A 22,494-nucleotide genomic window follows, 5' to 3' on the forward strand; every position below is an offset into this window, starting at 1 on the left:
TGCCGTCCTCGCTCTCCTCCCCGACCGGTGTCTGTCGCCGACGGCCAATCACTCGCTCAGATTCGCAGCGTTTCCCCTGCCCTATCCCCTGCCCCATTCCCTGCACTGCAGGGGTTCACTCAGATCAGCCTTCGTCTGTCCCTGATCTTCAGGGCCGGATCCGCCCACCGCTGTGCACCAGCTCTGCCTCACACACCGCCTTCCCTCTCCAGAATCTAAAACAGATCAGCTTTAATTATCCTAACATTTCAGGACATTATCGCAGAGAGGTGCTTTTAATTAACATTTTGGCAGTGAGCCCAATCTCCAGTCCAAGTGTTCTTTGCCTGAAGGGTAATGATAAGATGGCTGGGAGGGGTTGCAATTTGAAAAAGTGGAATGATTGATGGTCTTCTGGGGCTGTGGTGTAAATTATTATTATTTTTTAATCAACCACTGCTGATGAATGTGGCCATCACCGTCTTCTCATTCCCTTTAATAGAGCTACAGGTGTGGTGTTCACAGGGGTACTGAGAAGACTCAGAGAGGACTGAGGAGACACAGAGAGTACTGAGGAGACTCAGAGAGGACTGAGGAGACACAGAGAGGACTGAGGAGACTCAGAGAGTACTGAGGAGACTCAGAGAGGACTGAGGAGACACAGAGAGTGCTGAGGAGACAGAGAGTACTGAGGAGACACAGAGAGTACTGAGGAGACTCGGAGAGGACTGAGGAGACTCAGAGAGGACTAAGGAGACAGAGAGTACTGAGGAGACTCAGAGAGTACTGAGGAGACAGAGAGTACTGAGGAGACACAGAGAGTACTGAGGAGACACAGAGAGTACTGAGGAGACTCAGAGAGTACTGAGGAGACAGAGAGTACTGAGGAGACACAGAGAGTACTGAGGAGACTCAGAGAGTACTGAGGAGACAGAGAGTACTGAGGAGACACAGAGAGTACTGAGGAGACTCAGAGAGTACTGAGGAGACACAGAGAGGACTGAGGAGACAGAGAGTACTGAGGAGACTCAGAGAGTACTGAGGAGACACAGAGAGTACTGAGGAGACTCAGAGAGTACTGAGGAGACAGAGAGTACTGAGGAGACACAGAGAGTACTGAGGAGACTCAGAGAGTACTGAGGAGACAGAGAGTACTGAGGAGACACAGAGAGTACTGAGGAGACTCAGAGAGTACTGAGGAGACTCAGAGAGTACTGAGGAGACACAGAGAGGACTGAGGAGACAGAGAGTACTGAGGAGACTCAGAGAGTACTGAGGAGACACAGAGAGGACTAAGGAGACAGAGAGTACTGAGGAGACACAGAGAGTACTGAGGAGACTCAGAGAGGACTGAGGAGACTCAGAGAGGACTGAGGAGACACAGAGAGGACTGAGGAGACACAGAGAGTACTGAGGAGACTCAGAGAGGACTGAGGAGACTCAGAGAGGACTGAGGAGACACAGAGAGTACTGAGGAGACACAGAGAGGACTGAGGAGACTCAGAGAGGACTAAGGAGACAGAGAGTACTGAGGAGACTCAGAGAGTACTGAGGAGACAGAGAGTACTGAGGAGACACAGAGAGTACTGAGGAGACACAGAGAGTACTGAGGAGACTCAGAGAGTACTGAGGAGACAGAGAGTACTGAGGAGACACAGAGAGTACTGAGGAGACACAGAGAGTACTGAGGAGACTCAGAGAGTACTGAGGAGACAGAGAGTACTGAGGAGACACAGAGAGTACTGAGGAGACTCAGAGAGTACTGAGGAGACTCAGAGAGTACTGAGGAGACACAGAGAGGACTGAGGAGACAGAGAGTACTGAGGATACTCAGAGAGTACTGAGGAGACACAGAGAGGACTAAGGAGACAGAGAGTACTGAGGAGACTCAGAGAGTACTGAGGAGACTCAGAGAGTACTGAGGAGACAGAGAGTACTGAGGAGACTCAGAGAGTACTGAGGAGACACAGAGAGTACTGAGGAGACACAGAGAGGACTGAGGAGACTCAGAGAGGACTGAGGAGACTCAGAGAGGACTGAGGAGACAGAGAGAGTACTGAGGAGACACAGAGAGGACTGAGGAGACTCAGAGAGGACTGAGGAGACAGAGAGAGTACTGAGGAGACACAGAGAGGACTGAGGAGACTCAGAGAGTATTGAGGGGTTCTGGTGAAGTGGGTGGGCACATTTCCATCCTCAGTCAGATTGTTTGTGTGACACACTGTTCCGCCTCACAGACCACAGACACCAAACTCAGGCTCAGAGACGCTCCAGCCGATTCTATTGGTTGCAGTTCAATGCAATTGTTTTTTTACACTGGATTTTTATAAGCTTGTTCACTGACGTAAACTTTTTTAAGGCATACACCCCCCCACCCCATGAAGAATGTCAGTAACATCAGTGAATCAATCTCCTCATTCAAAGGAAGAGCTCATGTTCCAGCATTATTATCAAAATGTGTGGATGGCTGAATACCCTCATTTGCTTGGATAGATCACAGTTCACCATGCTTGGTTCACTTCTAACCCTCAAACTGCAATTAGACAATTTCTCAGACATTTCACCTGTATTGGCTCTACCTGAGCCCCTGTAAGGCATACCAGTAATGTATCTGTTGCCATTTAAAATGCCGTACTTAAGAAAGTGTCCTGGCTGGCTCTTAGTTTGTAGGTGGTGGATACTCTGGGGGTGTAAGCAGATGTCCTCTCCCATGCGCAGATGGTGAGCACTGGGCGATCACCCATAGGCCCTCCATAACCCCTCCCCCGGGCTCTGGGATTGGCCTGGTCCCTGGGGGAGGGCCTGGGTACTGTAATACCCAGAGAGTGCCCCAAACACCCAGCTCCCAGGTCACCTCCCATCTGTCACAGCCCCGACGCTGCCGGCTCCAGTTTCATGGGCGCTCTGGGTCAGCCGCGCCGATGTGGAGGAAAGGGGATTCCTCAGAGTGGATGGAATCTGGCCAGCCAGTTTCTGATCAGCCAGTCCTGTTACCAGAAGGACACAACGTCTACGTTTTCTGTGTTGAGACATCGATCTGCCTATGGCTTCCAATGAAGATGCCAAAGGGCATTCCTACACCACGCCCACTGACCCTATGCATCTCCCGCCAACCAATCACCCCTTTGGGGCTGATTTCCTGTCAGATTACTGGATGGTCACTGCCCTATCCTGCTTCTCATGCATTTACTGAATCACGCCAGCACAGGGATTCTATTATAGACACAACAGGATAAGTGGCTATTAGAAAATCATGAGTTGTCATGAATTAAGGGCAGCAGTGTGGTACATTGGCTATATTCCCAGCTGGCTGCTGCCATTGTGCCCTTGAGCACGGTACTTTAGCATGAACTGCTTCAGTAAATATCCGTCTGTATAAATGGATTGCATATAAAAATGTAATCTGTCACTCGGGAATGTACAAAGTGCTGAAATGTGAGGAACTTCATTTGTGAGCTGTTTTGCAAGTTGTTTTCCTGCCTGTGAGTCAGTGTGGTGAAGACCGCACACCACACTTAACGCACATCGGAAGGCTGTGCTGCTATGCCGTCCAGTTTGCATGTAAATATGCGGCACTGCATCTCCTACGGTGTGAAGGCCTTTGATGAGATATAAGCAGGCTTATCATCACACAAGCACCTTGTCTCCTCAAAGACCACCCCCCCCCCCCCCCAAAGATATGCAGAGCTGAGTAACTCAAAGTATTTTTCCTTAGGCCCTTTTTTATGTATTTATTTTTATTTTTTGGGAACCTCCAAGCAGCAGTTTCCTGCAGTGAGCTGCATTCAGCAGGATAGGAGTTTGAGAGCTCATGAGAGATGAGCTGCATGTTGGGGCTGCAGTGATAGCGCCCCATTAGCATGTGCGCTCATTAGTAAACGGCCACTTGTTGGGTTTGCCCACCTCTGACATTAATGGGCTTTTATGTCTCACTGTTGTTTCACTAAGCAGCTGCAGATCTGTCAGAGTAAACAAATGCAATTATCTTTTCTGTCAGTTTTCGCTCCGTAAAATGTTTTAAAAGTTGAGTGAACATGATTGAAATTAGCCTCGATGCAGGTTTTCAGCTGATGTGGGGGATGAATGAATGTGTTGTGTTGCCCTGCCTTTTTTAACGCCTGGACAGTGAATTAAGAGAGTGGGCAGGGGAGCTCAAGCTTTTAAATGTAGTTGAAACAGCTGCCTGGGAGTCGCTGTGAATTGAATTATGGGTCTGAATATTTGTGAGAACGCGTTTTTGAATCGGGGAGAGGATGCATTTCCTCTGCTTTGAAGATAAGCTCCCATTCATGTATTCATTAGGCTCTTTGGCCAGTGAAGTGAGTGGTCTCTGAAGGGCCCTCCAGAGCCTCTTTTCAGACAGGAAGCGCACTTCAGGCGAGGCTTCAGAGGTTCGGCGGGAGCCTTCCGAGGCGCGGGCCCCAGAGGGCCACAGTCGCCACTGCGTCCGACCCCATTATCAGGGTCCAATAGATCAAAGGAGCGCGTTCATGGCGTTAGAGGGCAGATGAGACGGAACCACACCGCGGCACTGCTTCCGTTGGCTGAAACACGGCGTGGAGTGGTAAAGGGGAGATGTGAGGAGGGTGTGAGAGGAGATGTGAGGGGGGATGTGTGTTTTCCTCATGCGTGCTTTGGAGTTGGCATAAGCTAAAACTTGACGCCAGATATCGTCGAAACATCGTACTTGCATTGGTTTCTAGAATGAGACGTTCCATTCTTTAAAATGCAAACCATGACTCATACACTGGCACAGAATAGATCACATTTGCAGATGTTGAGTCGTAGATTTGCCATACCAGCATTATTTTTGTGGTTTGTGTCTACTTTGCCATGATTTTGTAAATCTCCCATTTTGAGCTTTTTTTATGCAGATATCATTTAGCTAAGGTCATTTAATCAAAGAGATTCAGGATTGGGGTAAGCTGTCTTTGTGCACTCAGCCTGTGCATATGAATAAGAGGTGGAAGTGAATTCAGGCGGTTAAAATACACAAATATAGCAGTGCAGCGCTCTAGTAGGATTATTTACATTTTAATTAAAAATGAATAATGGAGTGGAGCCTTTTTAGAATGCATGTCACTCTGGTTCTTATTTAAGGAGAAAATGATATCAAACAAAACTATTGAAAGTAAATAATAAGAAATGCAATTTTAAATATATAAATCTTTTAGTTTGTGGATATAAATTAGAGCAGGAGCGTGTCAGCGTGAGCAGCAATGCGCAGATGAGCCACAGAATGTTGAAAGAGCCAGTGGACAGCATTCTGTAGTTATCTGATTTAAGATGCATTGTAAACTTGAGGGTGGGGCCCTAAGCACTTGAGCATCTTGTGATTTGACACAATGCATGTTTGAGCATTAGCATTAGCATGTTGCCATAGAAAACAAAGCATTTTAAAGCAGGAACAGCTGTTTGCTACACAGAAAATAGGCCATTGCCGATTGTATTGTTTTGGGAGAGGAGGGTCTGTTTTAACAACGGGGAATTGAGCATGCCCTGCTTGGCTAATGTAATATGCAGTTGTGATTGCTCTTGTCTTTATAGAGGATATAGGTACACAGATATAGGTGACTGACTTGAGCTGTATTAATTAAGTTTTAAAAAAAAAACTTGAAGAGGTTTAGTTTGCTTAGAGCGAAAGTAATGCTTATGGTGTAAGTGACCTGCATTTACTATTGCTGATGCTCATCTTCGACAAAGCGTTGATCATACTGGTGTTTACATGTGGATCTTTCCATTTTGTTGAATTGCGTTATTTTATTGAGGAGAATAGGCGTAACTACGGCCTAAGGAATGTTGTGTTTACTGTTTTTACGCTGAATGTGTAAGCATAGATCAAACTTCAAACATCTTCAGATAGCATACACATGCTGTTTACGGTACAACAGATTATTAAGGCTTCTCTATAGTCTACCCTTAGTGCACTTTGTCCTGTGATTAACATATGTAAGGAAGTGGTACACTTCTTTCCTGTTTCATGTCATTCTGTATTTTAGTCTCTGTTTTGTCAATTTCAGTGATAACCAAGCTAATTACTTTGCCTGAGGAAGTGAGGAAGGAAAAAGTTACAAATGATTTTTTCACTTCTCAGATGAAGATGGGAAAATGCATTAAATGCAGATTGAATAGAATGCAGGCTTAATTATTATAATATTATTATTAATATTATAATTTTATCTTAATTATTTCAAGTTAAGTTCTTAAGTTATCAAGTTCTAACTTTATCTGGTTGAAAAAACAATTCAAGCTGTATTTGAATTCTTTCTAGTGCACATATATATACATTTATGAATAAATGTTTGTGCTTTTCTTCCAGCGTTACGCATGTGGTACTTCAGCACAGATTAAGGGTGTTTTTCATGAAAGATGTGCGTGCCAGCGGGGGTGTTCGTGGTGGAGTGGGATTAAGAGTGTCTGTGCTGGTGCTGACCTGGGTCCCCTCCCCCTCCCCTCAGCCCCTGCTCCGTGACCCGCCCCTCTCAGGGCGCGGGTGGTGCTGCTGAACCCGCCGCAGCGCTGATGTGGCTTTGATTAGGCGGCCATCTTTGCCCCGGTCCTGGCCTGAGAGCTCTGGCCGTGCTTTTATCTCCCCCAGTAAGACCCCCAGATGAAAAGGCTGCTGAGTGCGGCCCCGGCCCCCAGTCTCAATGGCCTCTGTGCCCAAATGCTAATGCGCCCCGCCCCTGCTGCTGGGCTCTCATACCTGCCCAGCAGCCTCCCTCTGTAGCCCACCAAGCGGCGCATGGCCGAGGGGCCTTTCTGCAGGGTACCCCCCGCCCCAAAACTCTGTGTGAGTGTGTGTGTGTGTCTGAGAAAGAGAGTGTGTATGCGAGAGAAAGAGAGTGTGTGAGTGTGTAAGTGTGTGTGAGTGTGTAAGAGAAATGTAGTGGGGGTGTATTGGTGAGAGAGTGAATGTGTGGGAGAGAAAGAGACTGTGTGAGTGTGTAAGAGTATGTGTGTGTGTGAGAGAGAAAGAGAGAGAGAGTGTGTGTATTTGTATGTGAGTGAGAGTGTATATGTGTGTATGTATATGTGTGTGTGGGGGAGCCCCCAGTCAAGACCACAGCCCCTCACTTTCGATTAGGGCTCCCTGGGTCTTCAAAGCTGGGAGGGAAGGGGGTGGGACTTTGGCCACACAATGCTTCAGTGGACAGCGCATTCTGTCTTCCTGTTGGATGGTGTAAACAGGCCAAAAGAAAGGGATTAGTTAAGAGAACCATTCATGTCTTTGACTGGTTTAATCTGTCTTGAGGGAAAGGAAGTATGCTGGGCTTTCCCAGGGATGACCTCACTCCTCCCTACCCCCGTTGAGCACCTCACAGCGGCTACTTCTGAGCGAAAGCCCCAGAGGTGGAGAGCCACAAGGGAGGGGCCTTTCCTTTGTCTGTTTAATTCCTCATTTAAAGTACCCCTCCAGATGTATTTTTAAACCTATATATATATATATGTGTGTGTATATAGATTATTTTTGTTTTAGAGTGGGCTCCTTTGGTAGCTAGTAGAATGAAGTTCCTATCTCTGGATTGCATCCTAATACTGTGTTTTCAATGTTCATCACACTGTCACAACGTTGTTTACTATTCAGCTTTCTGTGCGGTAAGGTCTCAGTTTTCCACATTTCTCTCCTGTATTTAGCATATCTTTGCAAAATAGACCCTGATAGGTTTGACATATTTGTGACGTCACACATTTTTCTTGTAAGTGCATGAGTCAACTCGGATTTCAGGGAAGTATGGAGAAGCTCGCCGTCAACAGTGGAAGACTGTGAAAAGGGCACTCTGGTGACATGTTCTACACAAAACTCAATCTGCATCATGAAAGTCATTCTTCCAAGAGGAGTTAACTATAAAAAAACTATTTTTTTTTGGGGAGAGGGGATCTTTAATATGTGGAAAAACTTTAAGCCACGTTACATCAGAAAATGTCACTGATGTTCTCCAGAGTTCACACCGGGCCACATTAAACCGAAATGTGGACCCACCAGCTAGCAGCAGGTCTCCTCCCTCATCTGCCTGTGCTATCCCGGAAGGTGGCTTTTCTGTAATGTTGTTTTATCATTGAGCAGCGTTGTCTTTCATTTGGATGTACTGCTGGGGCAAAGCTGCGCTCATTTAGATGAGGCTGCTGCAGGAGGAACTCAATAATGTGATGCTCTGCGCAGCGGTGCATTCATATATCCATCTGCACAGTCACTGCTGTTTGGTGCTCAGAGAACTCTGTGCAGACTGCCCTGGGCTTGAACTCAGGTAACTAAAACTGCCAAGCTGTGCCTGGCTATCGACTGTGAGCAAGAGACCAAACCAGTGTATGGAAAACTGAGGCAAATCCATGTATGGAAGCCATCAATGAACAGAGCTGTACAGGATTAAAGATGTGGCCAACCTTCTGGATGAGGACATGGCAGACATATCTTCTGGCCTGTCTGTCCTGAGCCAGTATAGCAATAATGCAATTGGCTGAAGATCTGTATCTAGGCACACACTGCAAGGCTGTCTATGTGTTTTAGTCTTGAGGTGCAAGCCAGGAAAATGCCTGAAGCACTGATTGTTGTGTTGATTTCTTTATGCATTTCGTACCTTTTTTAAACAACCAAATAGGTGTTATTTTGTCTGATGTTGAATAGGGGGTGGGGACATTAAAACTCCCAGTGCCATTTCCACCCTGCTCCCAGTGCAATGTACATGAACTTTGAGATACTAGAAGTATGGCGGAGTGTGGCGCAGTGGATAAGGAACTGCGCTTGTAACCGAAAGGTCGTAGGTTCGAATCCCGGGTAAGGACACTGCCGTTGTACCCTTGAGCAAGGTACTTAACCTGCATTGCTTCAGTATATATCCAGCTGTTTAAATGGATACAATGTAATGTGCTAAGTAAAAGTTGTGTAAGTCGCTCTGGATAAGAGCGTCTGCTAAATGCCTGTAATGTAATGTAATGTAGAACTCATTCTTCCATCCTTTCTGAACAAACCATATTTAATGCACAGCAGGTTGCTCTTGAGGCTCCGCCCCCTCAAGGAAGCTCATCGGGGTCACTGAGGTCAGTGGTGTGGGGGCTCTGACACCCCCCACCAATCTAAACTGTACCCAGATGTGGCCTAGTTTTCCACACTTTCTGAGAGACATTGAATGAATGATGTATTTTATGTTAAATCAGTATATTTTCAGGGTTTTGATATTTAAGTGTTATAGTGTAATTACAGTGTAATTTTCCCTAATTAAATCTGTTCTGTACGAACCAAACGATTAACTGATTGTTTCTGCTTCTGTTTTTCAGACTCGAGTTTCTACAGTGGCCCCCTCTCCACCAACGCTAATGCTTTCTTCCAGGGCGAAGACAGAGGTAAAGTGTAAATATATTCTACTGCACATGAGCACAAAACCTCACCCCCCACTGCCTTCGTTGATTTTGTCCAGGTTTAGGCCGAGGTTTACAGACTAAGTCAGATAATGCTGTTCTCCATTTTCACTGTCCTGCTGAGAATCGCTTGTAGACCTGTAGATCATTTTAGCTCTCCTTTAAGAATGACTTCCAGAAGCTGTATAAAGAGTGAAACATCAAAGGAGAAAAAGAACTCTCCAGAAATGGTACCTCCAGGAGTGCAGAGCCAAAAGGCCCTTACCTCACCGTCCCAAAGCCCCGGCAGCCTGAGGAGAGGGGGAAGCCAGCTTGGGCAGGAGGTGTGTCAGTCTGTTTCCCCAAAAGCTCAGAGAGAGAGGGGGAGGGAGGGGGGCAAGCCTTTAAGTGTTTGCAGGTGTCCTACAGGAGAAGGCTTGCAAGGCATTCTAGTCCTACATCTGTCCTTTTGCCATTTTCTCCAGGATTATTTCTTTGTTGGGATTATCACAGTGGTACAGAGGTGTGCAGTTCAGTTCACCTGGGATTAGCATGCTCTATGTTATTGGAGGATAATTGAGTTTCTCTGCTGGGATTAGCATGCCCTATGTTATTGGAGGGCAGTGGAAACAGGCATAACATGAAGTTTCACAAAAATGTATTTCTTATTATTTTTAATATTTTATATCATTCTATTATGCTCATTATTACAGTGTCCTCTATTGATTTTGTAGAAGCTGACAGACGTGCGCTCTCCTCACAAACGTGACGTGGAGCCACCGCTTCATTTCTCACTATAGTCCACCAGCCAAGTTTGCACAGGCGTTGACATAATCAGTCAGAGAAAGACTCTTCATCATGAAGTCTCTCCCTTCCCTCCCTGTGCTGGCTGGCAGCCACAAAGATTTTATACCTGACTGTGGGGCCCATCCACAAACTAGAACAGTGCCTTAAACATGAGCCCACACGCAGTCCACATTAATCTAAATAAAAATATAAAGATATGAAAGATGAATACAGAAAATTCTAGAAATTAAAAAATACAATTATTTTTAAAGATATTTCTGATACAGTTTAATTATTTGGCTTAAAGGTTCAGCTTTACTGCTAAAGGGTCTTTTTGACTAGCCGAACAGACGGAACATGATTGCTTTCTCTTTGATTAATTCCATTTGACCTTGTATCAGATATAATGCAACATGACTCACATTTTGTCTGTAGAAACTTTGGGAATTTTGGGAGTAACCTAATTATATAGGCTAATTGTATTATTCCCTGATGGATGGTTACACAAAATGTGAGTGCTATGTTCTAATCCTGATAAGTAGAGAAAGTTCTCTCATGGAAAGCACAGATAGCAAATTAATCACTACCTGTTGAGAACTGCAACATAAATTATATTGAATTATAATTATATTTTTGTGGTCAAATGTTGTTGAATCAGTTTAAGGACAGGATGGTGTTAACATTTGATAGAGCAAAATCAATCAGCTCCTCTTAGACTTCCAAATGCATCTTCTGCAGTGTAGTGAGCCCATCTTCACAACCAGGCCGAAGCTATGCAGCATTGGACATTACACATTGAAGAACTTCTGAGCAACAGAGGAAGGTGCTTTTGAGTTGTTCTAACAGCCAGCCAGTAAAGTCCTTCAGAAATCCTGAGGCTGCTATCTCTCCTTTTTCAGCAAATTTAAGCTGAGGATAAGACAAGGGCTAGCGGTCTCAGAATGAGACTACAATATGGTAAAATAGTAGTATAGCATATCATAATAATTACACCCTATTCCCCCACATCTGGTGTTTAAAATCACATAAGTAGATACCAAATATAATGTAAGTACTTTTTTAGACATCAGACACTTGTTACTGTTGCTACAGTTGTGCATGTTATTTCTATCCTTTCCCACTGTTGTGTGCGGGATCTAATATTTCATAAATTCATGTTTTCTTCAAAACTTTGATTTCTACCGCTTTTTTTTTCAGTTTTCCGTAATTTTCATCAACTGCGCCATGCTCCTTCGCTTTAGCCAATATTTTCTGTGACAGACACCCAGCCTTAATTACCATTTGTAAAATCTCACTCTGCTTAAGCTTATCTGATTTACTTTAACTTCCACATAAGTTCCAAATAACTGTTAGTGAACTATTTAGGTCCAGGCACGTACAAGCCTGGCCCAGAAAAGAGAAACCTTGGCAACATTTTAAAAGAAATCACAATTGGGTGGACTTGGCAGCACTGGTGTAATGCATTAATGTTTACCAGCCATGGAAGTGGGTTCATCACCTTATGATTGGCAGGTATTTATTTTGTTTTCACAGAAAAAAGGCACATTGAATCATACATGGCTATTGACTCTATAACAACATATAACAAATATATGTAATTCAAGGGCAGTGATAGAAAATAGTATTTTTAATTAAATATTTTAAGCATTTTAAAATGTAGAATACCTCACAACTTGTCTTCACATAGAAATAAAATTGGTATTCACATGGAGAAAGAGTGAATTTTATTGTCAAAAAATGTGTTTCTGTACATGATGTTCGAAGCGCATCTCCACTGGATTTGCGCCAAGTGGTAAATATAGGCCGTTCTTCAGCTTTCCATGCTAAATAAGGAATAACATGTCTGCTTTAATATAAAGCTCATTTGGGGAAGTTTTTCCTCTCATTTCCTTTGTACAGATGAATGTGTCTTATTTTGAGTCAATAGCCAACTCTCTATTTATATCTAATTTGAGTGTGCTGTTATCCTATTTGCACACTTGTTGCTTGAATATTGTGTTGCCAATAAGTAGTCAAAAGCCTATTTACCATTTGCTGTTGTTCAGATCCATCGAATTCACAGATTAATATAAGGGTCATTCTTAGGTTTTGCAAATCAAAACAACCATCTGTGAATTCAAAACTGAATTGAATGCAAAGATAGAAACGGCAACAATTTCAGAATGCACTCATTTTTTCTGCTTGAAAAATGCAGGATCCGCGTGTTAATACAACCTCTGTAGCAGAAAGCGTGTTCTGTCATGATTATTGTTTATGAAATGAACATGGCTTTCATCATCAGCATAATCGAGTACTGGAAAAAAGTATTTTAGCAGCTAGGCTTTATGTGATGTCAATTTACCATTCCATAGGTATTGCTGAAATGCTGTAACCAGGACTCCGAATGTAATAACCTTGCTTTGTGACAGTGTCTTCTGAATAGCATACAATACAAATAAAATTCAATTCATTGATTCTCCATGGTGCTTAATGATAATTTCTGTATGGGTAGGCTGCTGTATGCCTGCAATGCACTATTTTCAGTGCTTTTCAGTATATGGACACCCGTCTGCACAAGTTCAGGGGACCGTGGCTCTACTTTGAGCTGAATCCTGAGGTTGCCAGCTATCTAAAGCTGTATTTTTACAGGAGGTACTTTTTTCCCTTTTTCCCTCTTGCTCCTCACTTTTCGGAAAATAAAATCCTGTTAATTCCTAGTAATAAATTGATCCTCGTAAGAGTCTGTTAAATCATAGTAATCAAATTTATGTGGCCTTATAAATATCCTTTATATCGTGCCAGTGCTTTGAGCAGTCGCTGAGCGCAGCGGTCTCAGATTGCATGTGCCATACAACCACAAACTAAATTAAACGTCATTTAAAAATGACTCCGGTAAAATACGCGCATGCAGCCACTCAAGGCATTATGTTTCTGCATGTGCTGCTTTAACCTTTGTGATCGTTTGTTTTGATTCCTGCAAGGAGTGTAGTACTTACTGACTGCTGATTGACGGATATCTCATTTTCAGTAAAATACCAAGTATGTTTGGATATAACTTCAAAGGTATCCAGAGATGTCAATACCTGTATTTAGTTCTGCTGAACTGTAGCTGCCATTGCCTGTCATTCAGGATCATTGCCTCAGGACATCAGAAGCACACCCTTTAACATTATGCCTTTTCCAGTAAAACCTTTTATTAAATGTGCTGGTCCTTGAATCAAACTAATACTTTCATACCGCTCATGTTACTTGTACCTCCATTCCAGCACTTGTAATTTGCTATTTGTATTGTCGTCCTAATATTGTAGCTTGTACTTCCCCTTCGTTTGACTTAGCATAAGTTAGGTCAGAATAATGTTCACTGCTTGAATTGGACTGTTTTTGGCTATGGATAACTGTATGAAAGGAGTATTGTACCTTATCGAACCTGTGTTTTGTAGTTGTTCCAATCACCTTGATATGCGCTTTTGTACGTTGCTTTGGATAAAAGCGTCTGCTAAATAAATGTAATGTAATGCACTACCAATCTGTTAGTTTCCAAATTTAAGGCTGTAACTGAAATGAAAATATGTGTCTTGCTTTGTTTGATAAGTCTTGAACTTTGCTAATGGTCGACCTTTACAGTTTAGCAATAAAGTGTTCAAGGAGGATGCAGGTTCAAATCCTGGGAGGGGGCCGTTGAAGGATCATTTTCCTTAATGAATCGATAAAATGACAGGATATCTCTTAGTCTGTATATCACACTCTCTGTATATCTACTTGCTTGAGAGCTGCACGTTTGAGCCTGTTAATAATAGAGCAGTTGTAGAGCTGACTTTCACATGAGAGATACCATCCCCCTGTATTGAAATCTCTGTGTGGGAGTGTTAATATTGACACACTGCTGCTAGGATGGATTTACAGAGGACAGAAAATTCCAGCACTGCTCCTGCTTCATTTTCATTTTTTTTTTTTAAATAATCAGACCGAGCAACAGAAGTAGATGAATTTGACTTTGTATGAGAAACGTTGTGCTAAGAAAATGAGCTGTATTCATACTGTGTCTCAGATTTAGAGTGCTGGTCTAGGATCATGTTTCCTTGTCCAACCAACACTATCCATGCAAAAGGCAAAACTGTTCCTAGATCAGCATTTAAACTCTGAGACACTTTACCTGATACACTGGTATTGGGGTGTTTCTTTTTACCCCAGTCCTGAGCTTTTCTATCAGTCTGTGATGTACGTCAATGAAACGGAAAATTTAGGAGAAACAGAAGTGCTTTCACTTTATTGAAATTAGCAATAGTGCCAGACCAGGCTAACAGAGTTCCCAGATCAGTGAGTGAAGCCGCATCACTAAAGCACTGATGCAAATTAACCATGCTAAGCTAGAAACATACAAGTCCTGAACATATACATACTACATAGAACATTGTCTTTGTCTGGCTGAATTCTTAGCCTCAGTGACCCTAGAAGGAAAAATGGCGACAAAGGAATTGCAGTAGTCCAGATGTGAGAGAGCCTGAAGCTGTGCAGAGTAGGTGGTGAGGAAGAGTGGATCCTTCAGATGTTGTATTGAAATAATCTACACTGCGTGGATAGAGAAGGGGAGTTGGTCATTTAGGATTACTTATAAGTCTTATTTTGCGGTAAGAAGAGCTCTGAATGAACTCTCCAGTAGCATCTGGATTAAAGGAGAGGTCTTGCAGTTGTAAGGAAAGGATTGTGGGAATGTACAGCACCTCCGTCTTAGCCAGGTTGACCTGCTGATTGTGTGCTGTCTAGCACGACATGTCATCTAGGCAAGCTGAGATGGGATTGGGAATTTATAAGATTTCATTGATGTTGATTCCTTTACTATTCCCTTTATCGATTGCTTAATTTTATATATTACCTTTATAGCACCAAGAACACTAAGGCTGTCATGAAAATAAAAAATGAATTGAATGAAATTCAGCTACAATCCCATATTAGAATGAATAGACAAATGTGACCTGTACACCATACTCTTTTTAAAACTTTATTTTTATTGGCCTAATTAAGTGTTTTCCAAAAAAATAAAAAATAAAATAAATGTTGTGAGGAGGGGGGGATGCAAGACAGCGACACCTTGCTGTAAAGGTTCAGCCTAATATGGGTGCAGAGAATGAGGACTAGGTTACATTATCCACAATTTGAAATTATATTGATAAAATATGCAGTTTTGCAATGCAAATGAAATGAATTTACTCCTCATATAGTTGAGGAGACCTGACTATTTATGATGGTTTTGAGTATTTTTTGAGTTCATATTCTAATTGTAATTCTGGGGAAAAAAAACATACTGGTGAAGAGTTTAACATAATGGCTTTAATGTTAAGGTTACTCAAATCATTGTCTACGTACATTTTCTTTGTAGTTAGCTTAAAATAAAACAAATAAAGCAGTTAGCTAATGTAATATTAGCTACAAGCTAGCATAGAAAATTGGCTGAGTTTAAGATGACATTGGAAAAGCTGTGTGGGTGTCTGACCAGCTCACAGCACTGCATTTATCCCTTATTTAACTGGTAGTGTTGCTAACTTGGGTTTGGGCTTTCCTTTCCCTCAAAAACGGCCTGAGTGGATGCTCCTGTGCCTTCATCCTGCTCTGGTCCTTACTGCTGGTTCAGAACCTGATGTTGTAATGCATCAAAGATGATATACTGCCTCAGATTGACAAGTTTGTATCAGCAGGTGTTCAATCATATTTGACATGTTACCACCTTTACAAGTTATTATTGCTTGACATTTCAAACACTGGCATGTTCTCCTCCTCCTCTATTGAAGTGTAGCCACATTTTAGAATGCATTGGTCTACTTTCCATCGTTGTTCGCCATTGTACATTCACGCATCTTCTTCTTGACTCTGAGCCAAGCTCACCTGTCTCCACGCAGTTACGGGCACCCACAACAGATGCACACACTGGAAGAATACAAAGTGAGAGAACGATTTTTGGATTAATGTCATTCTAAAATAGCGATGAGAAAATGGGGAACCAAGAGAAGGAATCAGTAAGGGAAACATGTTTTGATCCATTTGGTTCTTTCCATTTTGTTTGTTTGGGAACAGTTCCAACAGTTCCCATCCCTAGTAATACCTGAGTGTCAAACTGAGGAAAAAGGGGAAAACATAGTATCATCAGCATTGAAATTGTATGAAAAACCATGGGAGGCGGTGACCCAAAACATTGCATAGGGAAAAGAGGAGGGACCCAAGTATGGAGCCTTGGGGAACACCTGTAGGAAAGTTCTGGGTATGAGACAAACCAATATCCTAAAGGGCTATACAGACATGTATGATTCTATCCACTAGCAGTGTCTGAGATTTCTAGTGTGATGAGGGTAGGGAGCAGGAGCGTGTTGTATGAGATTACAAGCTGATAAATGGTCCAGGAGGATGATGTTTTGTAAGATAAGGTCTTTCAATATTGTAAGACTGTTGTATATAGCTAGATGATTTCTGTATTGTTATGGCCAGTCTAGGCATTACACATATTTTATCATCATTAAATATTTCGGTAATTCCACTCCATTCATAATTTTTCCCTGTGTAGTTATTTAGCTAACAGAAGGAATAACCACTTCTGTGAGCTAAATAAATATCCAGTGTTGTATTCCTTCATTGCTAATGATGTTCACAGCTTTAATGCTTATTTCTTGTACTTTTCTTTGAAGTTTACTTTACTGACAAAGCACTTGTGTCTTCAAAGTTTCCTCAGGGATTATTGAGTGGATGTGAGACATGAGGAAGAAAATTTATTGCAGCCTGTTTCAAAGCATTTCCTGTTCAGTATCTTTTTTTTTTTACATCTCCAGATGCAAACATCACTGATAAGTGCATGCTTGGAGGAAGTAGGCTTATGCACAGATATTGATGTTAATAGCGGTCTCTGTTGCTTGCTCTGTTCTGGAAAGACGCTCTCCCGTATGTGCCATTAATATGTCAAAGGAAAGTGGTACATGTTTAGAAACACCCAAGGCCACAGAAGCTAACTTAGGCATGCGAAAGTGGCCAAGCTGTCCACGCATCAATAAAAGAGAGCTTTTAGTTCACGACTTTCCTGGAAAGAAAGGTCTGACAATGGGCTTTAATGGGATCCATTGTTCTGACATTCCCGGTGCACTCCAAATACTCCTATAACACAAGACAAACTAACAATCCAAGTCATTAAATTTTCATCTCTCTCCACTTTGCCAGTGGGTAGCTGTTGATGCCTCGACTGCTCCCAACACTCTAGGTTCTGACCGTTGTTTGCAGAATTGAGATAAGACTGTCATGCAGCTGTTCCATGGTTGAGCTTCAGCTAGGCAGGATCTGCCTGATTTTTCTTCATTTTTCTGCATGTCAGTTCAGACCACTGCTGATACTGCTGCTGGCCTGCAAGTCAGCTGCATGCACAGTCTGCAAATGCAAACTGTGTAACTAGATAGCTTCCATCAGAGCTAGTGCTAACAACCATGAGAATAGTTGCAACCATGAGTTAGAAGTAAATGGAGTCTAATTCCCCCCCCTTTTTTTCTTTAAAAGCTCTGCTTTGAACTGTCGACAAAGGCCAGGCACTCATCTTTATCATGGCAGATGGCAGTGTTCAGTGTGACATCATGTGCAGTTGCTCAGGCTGTGGGTAAGCAGTGGAAAAGCATTCACGCTCTACTGAGTCACAAGCTTTGGCTTCAGTTGAGACCAGATTGCATACAGTTTTACCATGGAAACGAGAAGTTTGCATTCATACGTAACTATCCCTGTGGCTCCCCTAGGCTTGACATCAGACAGTCTTTCTCTGGAGAATCTGGAAAGGAAAATTGCTGTTGAAAGCATGAAAATAAGAACATAAGAATGTGTACTGGCAGGCCATTCTGTCCATCTAAGCTCATCATTTACATTTATACTAGAGAGTAACCAGCTCTTATTTTAGCCTAGACTTTAGGGGTTCAAATCAAGACTTCAGGAATTGCTAGTTTAATGATCTAGTGTAGGTCCAGCTTCACCTCGGAAGGTGAGGTTCCAATGTCTGCTTCGCTGATAAGGTATTTACCTATATGACTGGTATGTGCTTTAGCCAGTGTTATAGGTAGATACCAGGAATTGGAGCCACACCTTCCGAGTCAAGGTGCAGCCAAACCTTCACTCATGAAACTAGAACCAACTGATCGATGGTTTCTTACCAAACCGCATCCCTAAAAGTTGAGTGCACTGAACTCGCCTCAGGGGGTCAACGTGGTCAGGCACATAGTACTGTGAGCATCACGAGCTTACGACAGGTGAGTGAAGTATTTTCCCATATGTGTCATCTAGTGAAGGCGTTAAGTGATTGTCTTTCATAAGAGTTAATTAAATAACACTCAGAGAGGTGCATCCAGACATTCTGAGTCTACATTCTAGGTTGCGTCGTTGCGAAGCCTCTGAGTTGAACTACAAAACTGAGGAGGCCGGGAAAGTCAGGGTGAGAGACCAGTTTCTCTCCTTTGATTTCCAGATGCTGCAGTCCCTCGTGCAGCTCTGTGGAGGGCAAGGGACTGCTCTTCAGGCGGCGTGTCTGCCTGTGCTCATGTGTCTGATTGTTTTGGCAGTGCAGCTTGGACCTGTCACGTCGCTGTGAAGGTTTTTGTGTGAGAGAGAGAGGGAGGGAGAGAGGGAGAAGGAGAGAGAGAAAGAGAGGGAGAGGGAGAGAGAGGCTCGCTGCCTTTGGCAGTCGCACTTCAAACACTTGGCAGCCCACTGGGGGCCACAGCAGTCCTGGGAGAACCTTCCAGAAAGGGGGCGAGTGAGCTGGAGAGGCATGCAGCTGCTGGGAAGGGGCCACTCTCAGGCCGTGCTGCTGGAAAGTATTATCGAACGCTTGCTTTTCTTTCATTTGGAAAAGGAGTGGCCTCCTCCAAGCTTTTTTTAAATGTCTTTATTGAATGCACTTTACAGCTTCTTGCCACTCGGGCTGATTTCAGCGCTTCCTTCTGAAGTGTGGCCAAGGGTTGCTTACGAACGTTTTCAGCTTTCAGGTTTCAGGTTTTTTCTCTCCTCAAGCAGAGCTTGTAGCGTATTCCAGACAGCTTCGCTCCTGGGACTCCCACTCGGCCTCCTCTCTTGACGTAGCCAGTGTGTTGTGCTTAGTAGCCATGGGCCTACTTTAACGGTCACTGGAAGGCATGTACTGAACCCTGCCCACATGGCCTCCAGAAAATAACATCCGTCTGTGCGCAAACATTGTTCTGTCTGAAGGTGTCATTCCAAGTGCAAAGAGCCCTTAAGGATTTAATGCTTTCACACCACTGAAGCCCACAATATGCGGTTTTGCATTTCTTCTGTTGCTCACTCAGACACCACCAGAGAACCATCTGAATGTAAGGTTAAGAATGTATTCACACCTGCTTGTCCGTATATAGTTGTGTTTATAAATGTATTTATTCATTGTGTTCTCTGTCTGCTCTTGTTTTTCCTCTCAGTGTAAACCCCTATTCTGCTTTTCATGAAAAAGCTCATTGGTAAATGGTAAATGGACTGCATTTATATAGCGCTTTTATCCAAAGCGCTTTACAATTGATGCCTCTCATTCACCCATTCACACACACACTCATACACCAACGGTGAAAGGCTGCCATGCAAGGTACCAATCAGCTGGTTGCGAGCAATTAGGGGTTAGGTGTCTTGCTCAGGAACACTTCGACACACCCAGGGCGGGGATCGAACCGACAACCTCCGACTGCCAGACAACCGCTCTTACCTCCTGAGCTATGTCGCCCCCATATCATTAAATTAAAGCAAGCCATTGCTTCTAAATGATAGTTAACTTTAAAATAAAGCAGAAAATCCACTTTGTACTGAGAAAATGTGCATTTGGCCTGGTACTGGCTGCTCCTTCTGGCCTCTGGTTTACAGACTGTCCTCTACAGGACCACAGTCTGAAATGAGTGCGAGTCAGTGAAGAGAGTGCGACAATCTGAGCTTCCACTTAAATTTCTCTGTGAAATACCAAAATGAATAAATATAGATTGAGTTATTACTGACAATGAACCTATTTATCCTTGTACAATGAACCATATTTACAACAGTGTTCAAATATTTTATTTTCATTAGAAAATTGTACTTTTTCTTAGATGTGTACTTAAATGTTTATAGCTAATTAAGTGCACTTCATTCGCCTACAGTGGCAATACCCTTTTCATAACCATTCCTGTTTTCAGATGCCTGTGTATTGGTGATGTTGCCTGTGCACTTGTATATAGCAACGTCAGCTAGTGAACTAACACAAGGTTGATCCCTTTAAGGGAAACAGTGTGTCATCAGCACCCTCACAGAAATAGATGTGCTTCAGCCATGCTTATTCACTGCACTCATTATTGCATGCAAATCCTCAAGCATACACTTGCATCCTTTTCAGACGTGTTTTCAACTGACCATATTTTGCACAGTGATCTTTCACATACAGGAACTGCAAAATGACAGGGTGCAAGGAAAGTGTGAAATGTCAAACAAAGAAAAAACCTCTCGCTCACCATGAGCTGCTGCTCACTAATGGCCATAAATACAATGGATGCGTGCGATCGTTTGTAAAACAACAAACACGCTAACATCATTTCAAGTCAATTTGTAGTGAGACTTTGCAGACTGAGGCTTGCCTGAGCTGCTGTCTCTCCTACTACAGAGAGGGGTACTTATTTACAAGAAGTGAATTATCCCTTCTGCAGTTCAGTTTTAAATAAGGACCTGGCAATGTAGAAAAGGAATAAGTATGTGGGGCAGGACGGTGTATTGCATTATGTGCTCAATGTTCTATGTGTGTGTTATTTTAAGCCTTGAGCTGCGGGAAAATTTCAGTAATATATCTGAAGGGAAAATAAAGCCTTTATTCTTCTATTTCCACTTGAATGCCCTTATCTGGAGCCCTTCCCCACTGTTTCTGAAGGCTTTAATGTCCATTTCCTGTGGAATATTATCACAAGCACAATTCCTCTTCTTACAAGATGCTGTTCTTTCAACATTTCCTGCCTCAGCACTTCTGTTCTTTCTTTTCCTTTTCTGTTTCCTTGCCTAGGACAGGAACCCACTGAAAAGAAGCCGGCTTAACCGACTAACCAATCAACCGCATCCCACCCGAGAAAATAAATGTTGGAACGTAATACTTAGAAACCTGTCCAAGTACTGTAGCTCGTTCATGGCCTCAGGCCTTTCAGTGGTGTGATTGGCTGTCTCTGCAGGGCTGGTGTTTCAGTGGTGTGATTGACTCTCTCTGCAGGGCTGGTGTTTCAGTGGTGTGATTGGCTCTCTCTAGAGGGCTGGTGTTTCAGTGGTGTGATTGGCTCTCTCTGCAGGGCTGGGGTTTCAGTGGTGTGATTGGCTCTCTCTGCAGGGCTGGTGTTTCAGTGGTGTGATTGGCTCTCTCTGCAGGGCTGGTGTTTCAGTGGTGTGATTGGCTCTCTCTGCAGGGCTGGTGTTTCAGTGGTGTGATTGGCTCTCTCTGCAGGGCTGGTGTTTCAGTGGTGTGATTGGCTCTCTCTGCAGGGTAACGCTGTCCGTTTTCTGCCTTCAGTTCCCCCTGGTCTTATTGATCCTGCCCAGCAGTGTCAGCTCTCTTGGACCCAGCAGGTGAGGTCGAGCAAGTCACTGACTCAGGTCCCTTCCCTCTGGTTTCCCTGCAGACGTGCCGTTCGTCTCAACATCCTCGGGTCAGCACAGCCCCACCACAGTGTTAGTGATGCTGCCGTCCGCCGGGCAGGACAGGGCGTCGGCCAGCGTCAGCGCCGTGGAAACAGACTCCTCTGAAAATGATGTGTTCTAGCAGCCGTCTGATGACCGTGTGAATGATCCACCTCTACAATCATGAGCTGCCGACCAAATTTACTGTACAGTAACTATTTAATTACATACTTCCAGTTAACTAGATTGATTGTATATGTTTTTAACTAATAAAATTGTATAGTACTGTTTTTAGAATAAACCTAATAGACCATCCTGTGCTTTGTGATGAATCGTACTACATTCTGTTGACTTTGCAATGTCATGTGTGTTTTCTGTGATGACGTGCCTTCAGAAAAATCCATTATTAAAACTTTCTTTAAACTTTATTGTCTCTTTATGTCTCATATAAAATTAACTTGATTTGCTTTTTAATGAAATATGGCTTATTACTTTAACATCTGTTTGCTTAATCTGCTCTTCATGCAAGCTCGGGATCCCTGTAAGTAGTAATTGTGTCCTGAGAGCCATATAATTACATTGTGCTGTGAATCTTCATGGTAATACCATTACATTACTCTTCTGAATTGTGGTTTCATGTTATTACACAGAGAGTGTGTTCCTGCGGTCCTCGATCACATGCAGGATATTCTCTTTCAGTGTGAGGCACATGCAGGTCTTTACTTTACTTGCTGCTATGTTTTTAGCCAGCACAGCACAATGTAGCCATACCACCATGCACCC

At 43.2% G+C, this 22,494-nt stretch overlaps 1 protein-coding gene across 9 annotated transcripts in view; it reads left to right on the top strand.

Annotated features, from left to right (window-relative positions):
- The window catches only part of kiaa0586 (KIAA0586 ortholog), a 204,575-nt gene extending 182,436 nt beyond the window's left edge, over window positions 1-22,139 (top strand). For 7 of the 9 annotated variants that reach the window (XM_064336570.1, XM_064336561.1, XM_064336598.1 and 4 more), the window contains 2 exons: window positions 9,256-9,321; window positions 21,714-22,139. In XM_064336570.1, coding sequence (XP_064192640.1) covers window positions 9,256-9,321; window positions 21,714-21,767 — 120 coding nt within the window. In that variant the 3' untranslated portion in view covers window positions 21,768-22,139. Of the gene's footprint in view, window positions 1-9,255; window positions 9,322-9,502; window positions 9,619-21,713 lie in introns of those variants that run through there. The other 2 variants (XM_064336590.1, XM_064336605.1) reach the window with 2 other exon arrangements.
- The last annotated feature ends 355 nt before the right edge of the window (window positions 22,140-22,494 follow it).

Source organism: Anguilla rostrata, chromosome 1 (assembly GCF_018555375.3).
Source record: "Anguilla rostrata isolate EN2019 chromosome 1, ASM1855537v3, whole genome shotgun sequence".
NCBI classification, from domain to species: Eukaryota; Metazoa; Chordata; class Actinopteri; order Anguilliformes; family Anguillidae; genus Anguilla; species Anguilla rostrata.